The sequence below is a fragment of the Centruroides sculpturatus genome, unplaced genomic scaffold (assembly GCF_000671375.1).
Source record: "Centruroides sculpturatus isolate CEXI.00-Female unplaced genomic scaffold, Cexi_2.0 scaffold425, whole genome shotgun sequence".
NCBI lineage: Eukaryota > Metazoa > Arthropoda > Arachnida > Scorpiones > Buthidae > Centruroides > Centruroides sculpturatus.
Window position 1 is genome coordinate 480,280 of NW_019384549.1, and position 14,676 is coordinate 494,955.

A 14,676-nucleotide genomic window follows, 5' to 3' on the forward strand; every position below is an offset into this window, starting at 1 on the left:
GTCTATACAATTTTTTTTAACTGTAAGACATTTACTTGAAATGACAATGTCAAAAATCACTTGGATCGGTTTTTTGTAAGCAACGATCAAAACTTTTATGAATGTGAAATCGTGCTACTACCAGAAACGATGACAACGGGTATTTGACCAAAATGGTCAATATATAATTCGATAAAATATTTATTTATTATAAAAATATTGTGTTTTTTTCCACGGAAAAAAACAAACTACTTTCCGAACAACCCAATAATTTCTTTAAAAACACAATCTCATCCTTGTAATTAAGCCTTGCCTTTTTGTATTAATTAATAATATAAGTATTATTTTTAATGAAATCTCGTAACATATACGTCACATTCAACTTCAACTTAGTAAATTACAAGTGCCGGGAAGTCGTCTTATTTTTAGTTTCGTTAGCTACAACATTACGGAATGTCTTGAAAATTGATTCGATCGACTAATTTTGGAAACAGTGAGTTGCTGTTTTTTATTCACTGAATCTGATAATGAGCTGTTTGCATACAAGTCTTATAATTGATACAAATTTATTATTGTTGTTAAGCTTCATACTTCATTTATTAGAAACTTATGACGATCATAGGATTTGTAAAAAGCAGCGGAGCGAGATAACTCAGGAAAGGTAGGGAAGGGTTAACCAGTAGTTGCTTTATTTTTTTTAAATCCCACTGTTAAAGATAATTCAATTATGAGTACTGTAGTGTGAACAAAATTTAAAGTGGATTCCTTATAGCAGTAGACAGATTCTGGCTAACCATAAACATTAAGAATTAATAACGAATTTGTAAGCTTATCCTCATTACAAGGATATTTGTAAAATTTTTTGTAGTTTAGATATTATTGAACCAATTCAAAATACATGAAGCAAGTCCTCACCTAACTTTTTTTTCGTTATAATGTTGTTGAGAAAAGATACATTTGTAATCATAAGAAAAATATTTTAAGTGCTGAATTTATTGTTTTATGTTAAAATTAATTTATGTTCGTTAAAATTTGATTAAGAGAAAACTCTCCCTTGTTAGTACTTATTTCATTTATTTCACTTTACTAAACATCATAAAATCCTCCATTCTTGGCTGACGTAGCATAGTGCTTATGCAAATGAATTATGTCATACAATGCAGTTCATTTACCGAAACCATTCTTATCAGAAAGTACATTACTGTTACAATGGTAATTTCATTGTTCTGTGAATTTCTGTATTTGAAAGTTATATTAAAATTCTTCCACCAGTTATAATTACTGAAAACATTCATATTATTAAACTCGACCAAACGAATGCCTTAATTAATCAGGCTATAAAGGCTGATATATAAGGCATTTGTTTGGTTGTGTATCGATGTATCTGGCTTCGGGAAGTTTATTATATACACATAATTAAAGTATGTATTTTATTTAAAGTTGCCTTAAACTGAGATGATATCACACATTAAGGAAGGATGTGATAAACTTGGCGAGAATAACATTTTTAGTAATAAAAAATGACTACTTCAATAATTATTTCCTGATTTTTTTTCCATTTATTTATTTCATTGTTCCTTATCTTAATAAATAGAATATTTTCATAACAATTACATGTATAATGCAATATATATTTTGCATAATACTGTATTTATGGTACATGTCTCACTGAATTTTACTTTTCAAATGGAGGAAATGTGTTATAATTTTTTTGTTTCTCTAAATAGGAAATGTAGATCGACATACAATTTTATGTACTGTAATTGTGGCTCACCAGTGACCAGGTGAAGAAAATTACTAAACACTAGTAGCTAGTTGTGGGTTCATGCCTGACTAAAGGGCACGAATCCATGAGTTTCCTGAAGTTTTCTTCATGTGTGTAACATCTAAATAGGGGCCAGTTTACCATAGAATATCTTCCTGGGAGGTATTCCCCCTTAGCTGATCTCTCCTGTGTCATGTTGCCTTATTCCATGAAATTAAACTTATTAGTATAGTTATAAAAGTTTCTTTTTATTAATATGACTTATTTAAGTATATGATTTATTTTCTTTTCCAGCATTTTTTAAAGAGAGGATATTCATTCTGTAACATGTAATTGCATAACTTATTTAGTAACGTATTGCAAAAATTAGATTATTGTCCGATAATGTGTATTGTCGACTCATTCTCATTATTTTTTCAATAATTATTCTTACAGCGGACATAATATCGTGCGTAGAATTTAACTGTGATGGAGAACTTCTAGCTACGGGAGACAAGGGAGGACGTGTAGTAATTTTTCAACGTGATCCCTTAGTAAGTTTGATTGTTTTTTAAAAATTATTCAAATGAATAAATTCTATATAAATAATTAACTTTAGATTCTGTTTGTACTTGATTATTGTACTGTGATGTGTATTGATGTATATTAACATATTACTGTTGTTTGTAGTAGATGTTATCTATATTGAATATTTTCACAAATATTATTATTTACTGTAGCAAATTGGTTATACAGCTTTAATGAATATTTGCTTACGAAAGATAAAATATAGCAACCAAAATAAATTGTTACTATATACTGTCCACTAGAACAGTGGATCTCAAAGTGTGGTTCGTGGACTATGTGTGTGATAGGTGGTCTACAGTCTAACTTAGTCATTCTATGCTGTTTAGCCAGAAAAAAAGAACACTTTTATGCACCATATATCTGTTACGTTAGGTTACTGGATAGATAACAATAGACAAAACATTTTGGCACACAATCTAAGGTGATATTTACAGGATAAGAGTGAATAGGGGCATATGTGGTATGCAGTTCGTCTGCAATTTGGTTTAATGGCCTGTGGATAAATAACTTTGAAAACCACTACACTTGAGAATGAGTTATGTTGTTACCAAAAACAAAACATAAGAGAGATTGTTAAATATATGAAAATAACATTTTTACTATAGATAACATTTATAAAAGATGTTAACTTAAAAAGATTTTCATGCTTATATATATAGTTTAAATTATAATATGTTGGATAACAATATATCGATTTTATTGTATGTACACAGTCGAAACTCTCGGTGCCCAGAAGAGGTGAATATAATGTTTATAGTACATTCCAAAGCCACGAACCAGAGTTTGATTATCTGAAGAGTCTAGAAATAGAAGAGAAGATAAATAAAATAAGATGGTTAAAAAGAAAAAATCCTGCTCACTTCTTATTATCTACCAATGGTAATTAATAATTTTCTATCTAATAATAATTAATGTTGTAATATATATATATATATATATATATTTATTTATTTATTTATTTTGTTTATAGATAAAACCATCAAATTGTGGAAAATATCAGAGAGGGATAAAAGAATAGATGGAACAAATTTAAAGGACGAATCTGGTTTATTACGTGATCCAACATCGATTACGACGTTACGGGTACCTGTCGTTCGACCGATGGAACTGATGGTAGAAGCTAGTCCAAGGAAAATATTTGCCAATGCCCATACTTATCATATTAATTCGATTTCGGTTAATAGTGACCAAGAAACTTACCTGTCGGCGGACGACTTAAGGATTAACCTTTGGCATCTAGAGATAACTGATCAAAGTTTCAGTATCCTTTTATTATTATCTTATTTTTTTATTTTTATTAATGCAATTGTATTATGTGAATTCATTAACTAAAATAATAGATATTGTCGATATAAAACCGGCAAATATGGAAGAGCTGACTGAAGTTATTACTGCAGCGGAATTCCATCCATTACACTGCAATGTCTTTATTTATAGTAGTAGTAAAGGAACGATAAGGTTGTGTGATATGCGTGCATCTGCACTTTGTGACCAACATGCCAAAAGTAAGTGTTAGCGATTCGTTTAATATTTTGCTCTCCTATAATAGTAATAACACAAGCATAATTTTAGTATTTGAAGAGCCGGAGGATCCGACGAGCAGGAGTTTCTTTTCCGAAATAATATCTAGTATATCCGATGTTAAATTCAGCAACAGTGGACGCTACATGATATCTAGAGACTATTTATCTATTAAAGTTTGGGATTTGCACATGGATAACAAACCAGTCGAGTGCTTCCACGTACACGAATATCTTCGCTCAAAGCTCTGTACGCTCTATGAGAATGACTGCATCTTTGACAAATTTGAGTGTTGCTGGAATGGCGTAGATAAGTAAGTGAAAATATGTTTGTTTTTTTTTTTCTTTTTGTCTACATGAAATTGGGTTTAAAATATTTCTTCACTTGTAGCTACGTCATGACGGGATCTTATAACAATTTCTTTCGTGTATTTGATCGTTATTCTAAACGAGACATCACTCTTGAAGCATCTAAAGACATAGCCAAACCCAAAACAGTATTAAGGCCAAGAAAAGTGGGTAGATTCTGTAAATTTCAAATAAATCTTTCCCGCTTTCATTCTTTAATCTCTTCGCAATGTATTTTTTCCTCGTTAGGTATATACTGGTGGAAGAAGAAAGAAAGATGACATTAGCGTAGACTGCCTAGACTTTAACAGGAAAATACTTCACACAGCATGGCATCCTCAAGAAAACATCGTGGCCGTTGCTGCAACTAACAATCTTTATATTTTCCAAGAAAAATTTTAATTATTAAGGAAAACATAGATAATATTTTTAAATTCGTATAAACTGATCATTTAAAAATAAAATTCTATGTATTATTTTTAATTCATCCACAGCTTCCTTGCTGCAGGCAGCATTCGTTCTTTCGCGACATAATTGGGCCAGAACAGATAGATCAAACGAATCTTAGGTGCCTTTGGCGGCTAATCAGACAGTTCCTATGCCTGCTGCTTGGTGTACGACCATTTAATTTCGAATGAGCGAATCATTTAGGCTGCTTTAAACACCGAGCAGTGTTAAATGGATGTGAAGTAAATTTGTTTCCATTCGAGATCTTATCATTTAATAATAAAAGAAAAAAACAGGTTCATCCATTCAGATTTGTTGTATAAATGTAAATAACTTTCAGGGTATATGTCACATATAATCACAAAAAATCAAAATTGAGTTTGTAAAATATCATTTTCATTATAAAATCATTCCATTTTACGCAATTTACTTTCATTTTATTTTTTATTTTTATTTTTTCTCCTCGATATAAAGACTGTTAATTCATCAAACTGCCAATTTATATATATACACGTATATAAATAAATATATATATATATAATTATTTTTTAAAATTGAATCTTATTTTAAAGTAAAAGAAATTAAGCAATTGCATTGCGAGAAATTAAAATTCATGAAAATTGATTACAGACTGCTTAAATATTTTTATATTGATATGCATATTATAATGAAGGATTTGTAAAGTTGCAAATTTGATTTTAAACTACACTTTACAACAAATTATATCTGTAATTTTTGTTGTTTCGTCCTAAGTTATTTTGGGATTTCTTTTTTAGAAATTATTTTATGAAAAAAAGTGCTTATCGTTCTATCGAAACATACGACGAAAGTATATTTACGTTTAATTTGTGACAGTATTATTTATGAAATTGTAGCAGTGCAGCAAATGATGTCCAATATATCTTTTTATGTTGACTGAAATAAAAGAAAATTTAAAAAAGTATCATTATTGTAAGATATAATGGTTTATTATTATAGTTTTTATAAACTATGCAAACTTTCCTCCCTTTGATACAATATAGATATATTATGTGTACTGCAAGAGTTAACCACTGTAGGTTGACATCAGATTCATTCCAGTATGCATCAAACAGCACCGTGACATGTTAAAATGCATTCCAATATTCATCGAGTTTACCGGTGTACCGAACGATGCACATTGCAATCTTTGGGTATGGATGTGGCGAGTTCTGATGAAGCAATATGGCTGCCTCTGTGGTTATATTATTAACATTACTTTTATTACTTGTCTGTACTAATTAAAATGACCAGACATCTCGGATTATCCCATTTTTATATATAAAAAATTTGCTTCAAATTTTCCTTTAACTTTTACTATATGTAGAATATTCCATCCTAGTAAATTACCACAATGTTACTTATGTAGAGATGTAGCTGAGCATAGTGCCGTTACCTAAATCCTACATGAATAAAGTGACCAATGTCTCAAATTAGGCAGGACAGTTCTACATTTTAATATGACATCTTGATTTTTTAAATATCACCTGGCCTAATGTCCCATTTTTTACATTTCACAATCTGGTCACTTAAGTACTAACTCAAGTCGGTAAATGCCAATATATTGTTTGCTTCTGCCATTTTGTTAAGTTGCCAGATACTCTGGTAAAAGCTTATTAAACTTCACCAGTTCATGGGTTGTGGCCCAGACTGATGCATACTAGAATGTACCCATTGTCCCCATCTCTAATCCAGTATAATCATAAAAAACTAGAACAGTTCTTTGTGGATTCAATCGCAGATCTGTTATAAGAATCTTAAAGATACTTCAGCAAGACATATCCAGTATGAGAAAAATAAACTGTCTTCTGCAGTGGTGTCTGATATGGGAATGCTGTCACACAATCTTAATAGGATTGTTATGATTATCTGATTTTGATAAAAACATAATGTTTTGATTAATTTTAAATCAAAACATTAAGACAATTCCATTGGGGTTGCATGCGGCACACCCCCTCCTACAATGGCACCCTTATATAAAACATGACGTGCCTATTGCACATAGATGTGCTGGAACAACGAACATTTCTTGCCATACATACCATAATGAATATCTAATGATCAAAATGCCACTCTGTGGAACCAAGGTTTAAGCCAGATCAATTTTTAGAAATTTTTGTATGGTTTGACATGTTGGGCCTCATCCTCACCATAAATCTCTGTTCCTTTGTAGACTTAACCTCATGATAGGAATGAATTTTTCTCATTCATTATAGGTTAGGCACATTCAATAGAAATAATAAAAAATAATAATGTATTCTATATATATATATATATATATAAAATACCTAGCTTAAAATCGTCAATAAAAACTGGCACTGGGAATTGATGATCTTCACAAAATGTTGAATAGTGTATATTCTGAATGAACATTGAAGCCTGCAGGGCAAGTGAAGAACAAAGCAGAGGGTTGGGGACACCCACTGGACTGGGGAACAAAAAAATAGAAATGGCAGCACAGAGAATTGATAAATCATTGCAAAACTTTTTGAACAAGTATGCAAATTCCCACAAATATACCATAAATTTATTAAAATTGAAAGTTTAAATTTTTATGAAAGTAATGAAAACATTATAAAATGTTTCAATACTAATTTCCCATTACCATGAATGGTAAAATTAAATATATTCTTTTATTACTTAAAACATCATTGATAAGGACTTCTATATAACCGAAATTTTAAGCATGTCAAAAGATGTTAAATCTTTTGGCATGCTTAGAATTTCAGTTATATGGTGTCTTGTCTCACAATTTGAATTACCCAAACATGTAATTTTTGTGCATACTGGCCATGTGTGCATATTTCAGTTTACGGGCATAGTGCCTCAAACTATTGAGACTGCTGCATATAGGCTAAATTGGACTCCATGTATGTGCATGAGTGAAAATAGCATAGTTAAAGAAATGCTTGACAAAACCAGAGCACGAAAGGATAATTAAGCTTGAGGTGGATAGAGTTTGCAATATTGTATTCTCTCCCGAAGAATAGTAAGAGAGCAGCTTGGAAAAGCTAAGTAACATCCCAAGCTGTCAAGCCAACAATAATAATGTAAAATGAAAATTCAAATTGTACCAACTGAATAAATAGTCAATAAGTTGCCAAGTGTTGATATATGTCACCTTAGTGTGTCTGCAAAGAAACAGCTTAATAGTGTTGATATATGTCACCTTAGTGTGTCTGCAAAGAAACAGCTTAATAACAACAACACGGTTTCATCAGAATCAAAATTGTATTTTGTATAAAATATATGCATATTCCATCATGTAATGTAACCCGATTGGTACAAATTTGCTAGATAAACTGCACATGCACAAGTAATGTAGTGCTACATTTGCATACAAAAGTCAAAAATACAAATTTCCGTTTGTTATAAAAGTAATTGAAATAGTTTTTTTTTAAATCTATTAAAATTTATTGAAATAATTAACTGGATATTTTGTAGTTTACAGATTCTCCAAATATTTTTAAGTTCAATCAAATGATAATGCTGGATTCATTGAGACAAAGCCCAACAAATCCAGCATTTTCATTTAATTAATTTATAATTTTGGGATTAGATTACCATGTGGTTATTTTTAAGTTTCACGACATGAGACATAATTGATAATGTTTAAAAAATTTATATATTTCAAATTGTTTTTCCATAAGAAAATAATTTCTTAAGGAAGATTCTTATTTTATACATCAAATCTCCAAATTTTACTTTTACAAATACATTAAAATGATAGCAAGTAAGAAAACATCATCCGCTAATACAGAGGGTAAGTCGAAAGTTGAATAACATCCTTACTGTAGAAAATTCAACCAAGTTGGAAATTTTGGCAGGATAGGAATGTGTTATGCTGCCTGGTTGATGTACAGACAAACAGATTGTGCTCAGGAATAACTATTGTGATAAAATTTCTCTGCCAAACTCAGTTTAATTAACTCCTATTTTTTGCGGGGAGATTTGTGTATTAGGACCATTGATGTTATTAAATTTTTGGTGGTTAATAGTCAAAGGGGTAGGGAAATATAACTTCCTCTATCTCAAGTGGGGTTGAACTTAAGAAGTCTTTCTGGAAAAAACTGGATGATAATTAGCTGTTTGTAAATGTAGGTTATTTTAAATACAGATTAAGATATAAACAATGTGTAAAAAATCATAAAAGAAAAAACAATGATATAGAAATGTTTAATATAATAGAGAAAATAAATAAAACAAATTATAGAAAATATCAAAATATAAATTACAAGTTCATTGGAACAAAAAAGATAGTGTATCTCTGTATAAGCAACTTCACTAGAAATCTGTATTGTCTTTGATTCATTTATATGCAGAAACACATTTTGTTCAATAAAACTATGAAAAAATTTATTATTTCTATTAAAAACTGTAAGAAATTAATTCATTTTAATCGGCTTCTTGTGGTGTTATAGTTAGTTTGAACACTTCATTCTTTCTTCTTACTGTGACTTTTATTGTGGCATTATTTTCTAGTGCTGCATAAATATCATTAGCAGATTTTACTGGTTTACCGTTAATATCCGTGATTATGTCTCCCGGCTGAATACCGCCCTAGTGAACTGAGGATCCAAGTATAACTTTCCAAACAAGCACTCCACTTTGGACTAGAGGAAAATCTGGGTTGCGCTGTTGCAATTCCAAGACTAGATTCGGATTTAATGTAAGCATGGTAATTCCAAGATACTGTTTCTTCGAGATATTATTTGGAACCACTTTTCCTAACCAACTCTTCGCTGAAAAATTATTAAATTATTATAATTAGCTGCTTCGGAACTGACTTAAATATAGATCTTAGTTCTTACTTTTGCTTTCGGTCTGCTTCAAAAATTCAGCAGCATAATCTGCAGGTATTGCAAATGAAATACCTGTAGTTACTTTCATAGTGCTAATTCCGACAACTTCGCCGTCCTTTAAATGAAAATATGTAATAATTAATAAATGAATTCGAGAAAAAAATTCATTAAATTTTTTATATACAGGATGCATAGTAAAGTCCTTATGTATTCATGTAATTGATGAACACAGATAGCTATAGTTACGTGTGATGTGTAGTTATAGTAAAATGACTATGCATTACAAGACGATACCACTTGTAGTGCCCCTAGCAGTAAAATTTGGAAGTTAATGCTCCTATCTTAAAAACAATGCATGATACAGAAAAAAGTCAATTACAAAGTTGCAGAATATGACCGATTTAATACGAAAGACACCCTGCATATATGAATAGTGTGAATGGAAGTATGAAATACTGATTTGTTGGAATTTGATTCCAGTCATTGTAAGTTGGTAACGCTATTCACTAAGCATGGAAAGTGAAACTGCATGTTAGATTTAAATGTAACAAATTATTCCAACAAGCCACAAGCAGCTCTGTTCTGGATATAAACATGCATTTTCCATTCCATTCCTATTTCTTACAATTTGCTGCTTTGTGGCATGATTTGTGAGACCAGAACACCAATTTTCCATGGGCTTGACATATCCAGCTCATGAAAAATTGAATCCATTCTCTGACTTACTTTAACAGATGATTTTGCTCAGGATGTCAAGCCAATTTTTCATGGACTGGATATGTTGAGCCCTGTCCTTCATCACCTGATCACCCCACAATGGATATGAAAAAAAATGCCCTCTTAGTGTCTGCAGGTTGTAATACGAGAGAAAAAAGTAATTCTCTGTGACATAAACATGGAAATAACATAATAGGAATGTTTTAACATAATGTTAGAATTTATGAAACAGAATACAGAGCTAACCATTCATCAGTCACAAATTACATATTATTTAATGCAAATAAAACAACAGGAGGTAAACATATTCAAATAAGAGTAATTTTCAAATTTAATAATGCTATCATACAAAAATCCTTTTTTTGGCACAATGAGATGTGATAAATCTCATTAATTTTAAAAATATGTAATGGTCTGTGGCTCTGGTGCCCAAACTACAGCCCTAGGACAAAATTGTGGTGCACATTAATCCACCCACAAACGTATTTGACACATCACTTATGATAGAAATAGACCTTTTCATATGTAAAGTCTATACCAAATATTTGTGGCCCACCTACCTACAACTTATATGCAATTTGGCCCATCAATTGAAAAGTTTGGGCATCACTGGTCTATGACAAGATACCAGTTGTTCCTAAAAATAAACATAAACCTATAATAATTGTTACGTTATGCAGTTACACTAAGTAAACCTCATTAATATATGAGTGTTTTTTTATTTTAATATTTTAAATCTTAAATTAATTCATATCTTGGATTTGACCAGACCCATTCAAGCATTATTAAAACCTGTAAATGTAATTTCTTTGAAAAATATATTGTTCAAATAACCAGAAATTCTAATCTAAATATAATCCATCAATTTTATTGTTATTATTTTTTTTTTTTATCAATTTTTAACTATAGATAAATTTGACATTTTAAAAATGATTTATCATCTTATCTAACATCTGATAAAGCATATATTTTAGTCAACTATTTTAAAAGATAACCTGCACACACACTGTAGTATTTTAAAAATGGTATCTATATGTAAAAAAATATATAAAAAATGATCGAAATGCAGCTCCGAATGAGGCAGTTGGGACCTTATCAGAGCTGTCAACCATGCCCATAGGAGTAAAAAAAGTCAAAGGAAATGATGATCTACATGCAACCCTTCGTGAGATATGGTCTCCCTTGAAATCAGCCTGCGACAAGCTTAACGGAGCGCACAGCATGATTTTAACTGTGCTCGGAAGTAGTCGGTACAATGGTGTTTGTGTTTACAGTTTTAACAGCTTTGTAAAACACAAACGCCATTGCATTTAGCCTTCTCTTGTAAAATGGAAAACAGTTGAATTTTAGCATCATTTTGAAAAACACTTTCAGATTTATTTCACTTTTAAATTTTACCTCACTTTTGAGGATTTTCAAAATCCCAGATAGGCCAATTTCAATGGGCAGTCTCGCAAAGGTCATAATGAACCATGGTTTCTTTGACTTTTCCTATATCGTTCTGATAAGGTCCCAAATGCCCCATTCAGAACTGTGTTTAAACCAAAAAATAATAATACAGCTCAATATTAATAATTAATTCTCTATTTCTTTCTTTTAATTAATAAATTAAATAGTTTTAAAATTGTGTTTTGAAGCAGATAAAGTATCATATTATGGTCTGAAAAATAGAATCATTCATATAATAAAAATAAATAAATCATTAAACAATTTCCATTTCAGTTGCTTTAACTTAAAAACTAAAATATAAATATATTTACTTACTAAATTAACCAGAGGACCACCAGAATTTCCAAAATTGATTGCAGCATCAGTCTGAATATATTCCATTTCTTTGTGGAGACCTAACTCCCTACTCCCTCTGTTAACTGAACTTATAATACCGGCAGTAATAGTATTACTAAGGGACAATGGACTTCCCATAGCAACAACCCATTCTCCAGGTCTTACTTTAGCAGATGATCCTAACTTCAGGACTGGCAAATCTTTCTGAAAATAAAAACATCAATTATTATTACTATAAATCTGAAATATACAGTATTTAAATTAAAATAATATATCTGTGAATCTGAAAATCATTTTTTTTTTGTATTGGCCACATGATTGAGCAGCTAAGGTGTCGGCCTACTGCTCTAGGAAGAAAATAATATTATTAAAGTAAAACTTATGAAATTTTTTGTGTACGTATTTTCAATAGGTACTGATTTCTACATGCAAATTAAGTTGACAGCATGTTATCGTATTCATCCTTGTTTACCTGTAAGAGTTCTTCACTTAGTGCCATTTTATTTAAAAGACATGATATCAGTCCTTCTGACCGAAATTTAATTTACAATAATCGTTTTGTTAATAACAAAACTAAACAGTAATTGGAAACAGATGAAAGTATTTCAATTAAGCAATTATTTCCAAAAGCATTTTTATACTGGACAGGTTAGTGGAGAGGATTTAGTGGTGCTCCTCTATCAGGGAGGAGCACCACTAAATCATCAATTCGCCACTTAACAAATACCATAGTGTAGAAAGCTCTGTTGTCATGTGCCCATGTATCTTAAGATTAAAACATAGACCCTTATAAATCTTCTTTAGAATAGTACTGCGTTATGCAGACTGTTGCTCTAAAACTTTGGTTTTCTGTTAACGGGATGCCAGTTGTAACTTTAATCTGATGGGCGATACAGTCATCTGCATCACTCCTCTACAACTATCATATTTAACTATTTAACCCACACGACTGTGTTGGCTTCGAGTAGCCTACTTGACTGTTCATGGAGTAATTGAGTTATATAGTTTTAGATGCTTGCCCCACCCGGGCACTGAGGTGCGAGCAATAGCAAACACCGAAGAGCACGACTACATGCAAAGCACATAGAATAGGCAGTGTACTGATACATGTTAAAATCTGACCTTTGGAGGTGAATATCTTGTGAAGGGTCAACAATTCTGGGGTGGTGCAAAACCCCTCATTTTCAGAACTTCAATCTTACCATATTGGCTGGCTTCCTGTTAACAGAAAAGTACCAAAAATTCTACAGGGCTCAATTAAATGAACTCCTTTACTATCCAGTGCTCTGTTAACAGGAGTCCCACTAATATAAAACATACAGGAGAAAACAGGAAACACATGAGCAAACCGCTCTCTTATCTCATTTTCTTGTTAAGTGGACTAAACTATATTTATATTTCTAATATGAATATATAAGTAAACTGAAAAAGTAATTAAAAAATAGTTACACTATGTTTCGTAAATCTCAGCTGGGTTTCTGATGCACAGTAACAAGGGAAGTCTATGTTACTACGCAAAAGGTATAAGTTATATGAATTAAACAGATCCAAAGCATATCTCATTACTACTTGCACTACATATAAATATTCATTTAAATTAACATGTAGCTCCCAGCAAGGTTCACAAAATAATCATGTGTATCACTTTATCAAAAATACAAAAAATAACATACGGCATTAATCTTCACCGTGGCCAGATCGGTATTTCTGTCAAAGCTTATCACGTGTCCCTCGAAAACTCTTCCATCGTACAGCTTGACAGTTACGGTTTTCATATTGGCAACAACATGGGCATTAGTTAAAATTAATCCGTCGGACCTCACCAAGAAACCGGATCCGTTAGAAATGGCGACCGGTCTTTCTCCAAAAAATGGATGCCTGAAAATAAATAAATACAGATATTATGAATCACTCTTATCAACATGAAAATACAGTATTTATAAAGTCATACACAGTCTTGATCTCAATGTAAACAACAGCAGGGGCAGCTTTCTCCACAACATCAGCAATGAAATTATACTTTTTGGTAGTAGAATGTGAAATACCAGCAGCATTCAAGCCATAATCAAAGACTTCTGCAGCTTGAACTGATGAAAATTTTCTAATTTTCTCACTGATATCGCCTACTTTTGCCTTATATTTAGATACATAATAATATAAACCTATGCCAATTCCAATACTAAGGCCTGCAAAGGGAATATAGTAATTGTTCCGTAATGTTTCGCTTCTTAATAGATTGTGCCCATTATTAACGATAAAATTATGTCTTGTAAGAGTTCTGGAACATTTAACTTGTATATTTTTCTCCCTAAAGCAAGTTTCTTTCACAACTCGAGTGAACAACATCCAACCTTCCCTCCACGCCATTTGTGTTGTATGGAATTGCCACAAGAGGGATGAATCATGCTGTATGACATCATCTAAGATTAAAAAAATATTACGTTATCGTAATATTTATTAACATATTTTTTTTAGATAATGAAGATTACTAAATAATTATTAATGACGATTACTAAATTCCCTATTAAAATATTTTAAAATAAATTTATATTTATATTTCTCATTCCGACGGGTCGAAAACCTCAGGAATAATTTTGGGAGGATTGATTTATTCGAAATGTCGAGTCTCCATCTCTCACTACCCAGCAGCCCCTTGTGAGCCTGGCTTAATCCATAATGGCTTGCTAAAAAAAGGTTTAGCGCCAGAAGGGCAGAGAAAGTTACAAAC

The 14,676-nt window shown here is 31.3% G+C and overlaps 2 protein-coding genes across 2 annotated transcripts; one reads left to right on the forward strand and one right to left on the reverse strand.

Annotated features, from left to right (window-relative positions):
- Positions 1-2,100: 2,100 nt before the first annotated feature.
- LOC111623631 (serine/threonine-protein phosphatase 2A 55 kDa regulatory subunit B beta isoform-like) lies at positions 2,101-5,052 on the forward strand (the record flags this gene model as incomplete). Its single annotated transcript, XM_023366289.1, has 7 exons — positions 2,101-2,277; positions 3,025-3,190; positions 3,282-3,572; positions 3,652-3,816; positions 3,884-4,145; positions 4,223-4,346; positions 4,429-5,052. Coding segments are annotated over 7 exons (1,338 nt in total), but the record flags the coding sequence as incomplete, so codon positions are not given.
- Positions 5,053-7,810: 2,758 nt separating this feature from the next.
- LOC111623622 (serine protease HTRA2, mitochondrial-like) lies at positions 7,811-14,375 on the reverse strand. The gene is made up of 5 exons (XM_023366275.1): positions 13,900-14,375; positions 13,622-13,826; positions 11,928-12,152; positions 9,456-9,561; positions 7,811-9,386 (listed from the first exon to the last, which is right to left on the reverse strand). Exons 1-5 carry the CDS (start codon positions 14,313-14,315, stop codon positions 9,205-9,207), a joined length of 1,134 nt encoding a protein of 377 aa, XP_023222043.1. The 5' UTR covers positions 14,316-14,375; the 3' UTR covers positions 7,811-9,204.
- Between the last annotated feature and the right edge of the window lie 301 nt (positions 14,376-14,676).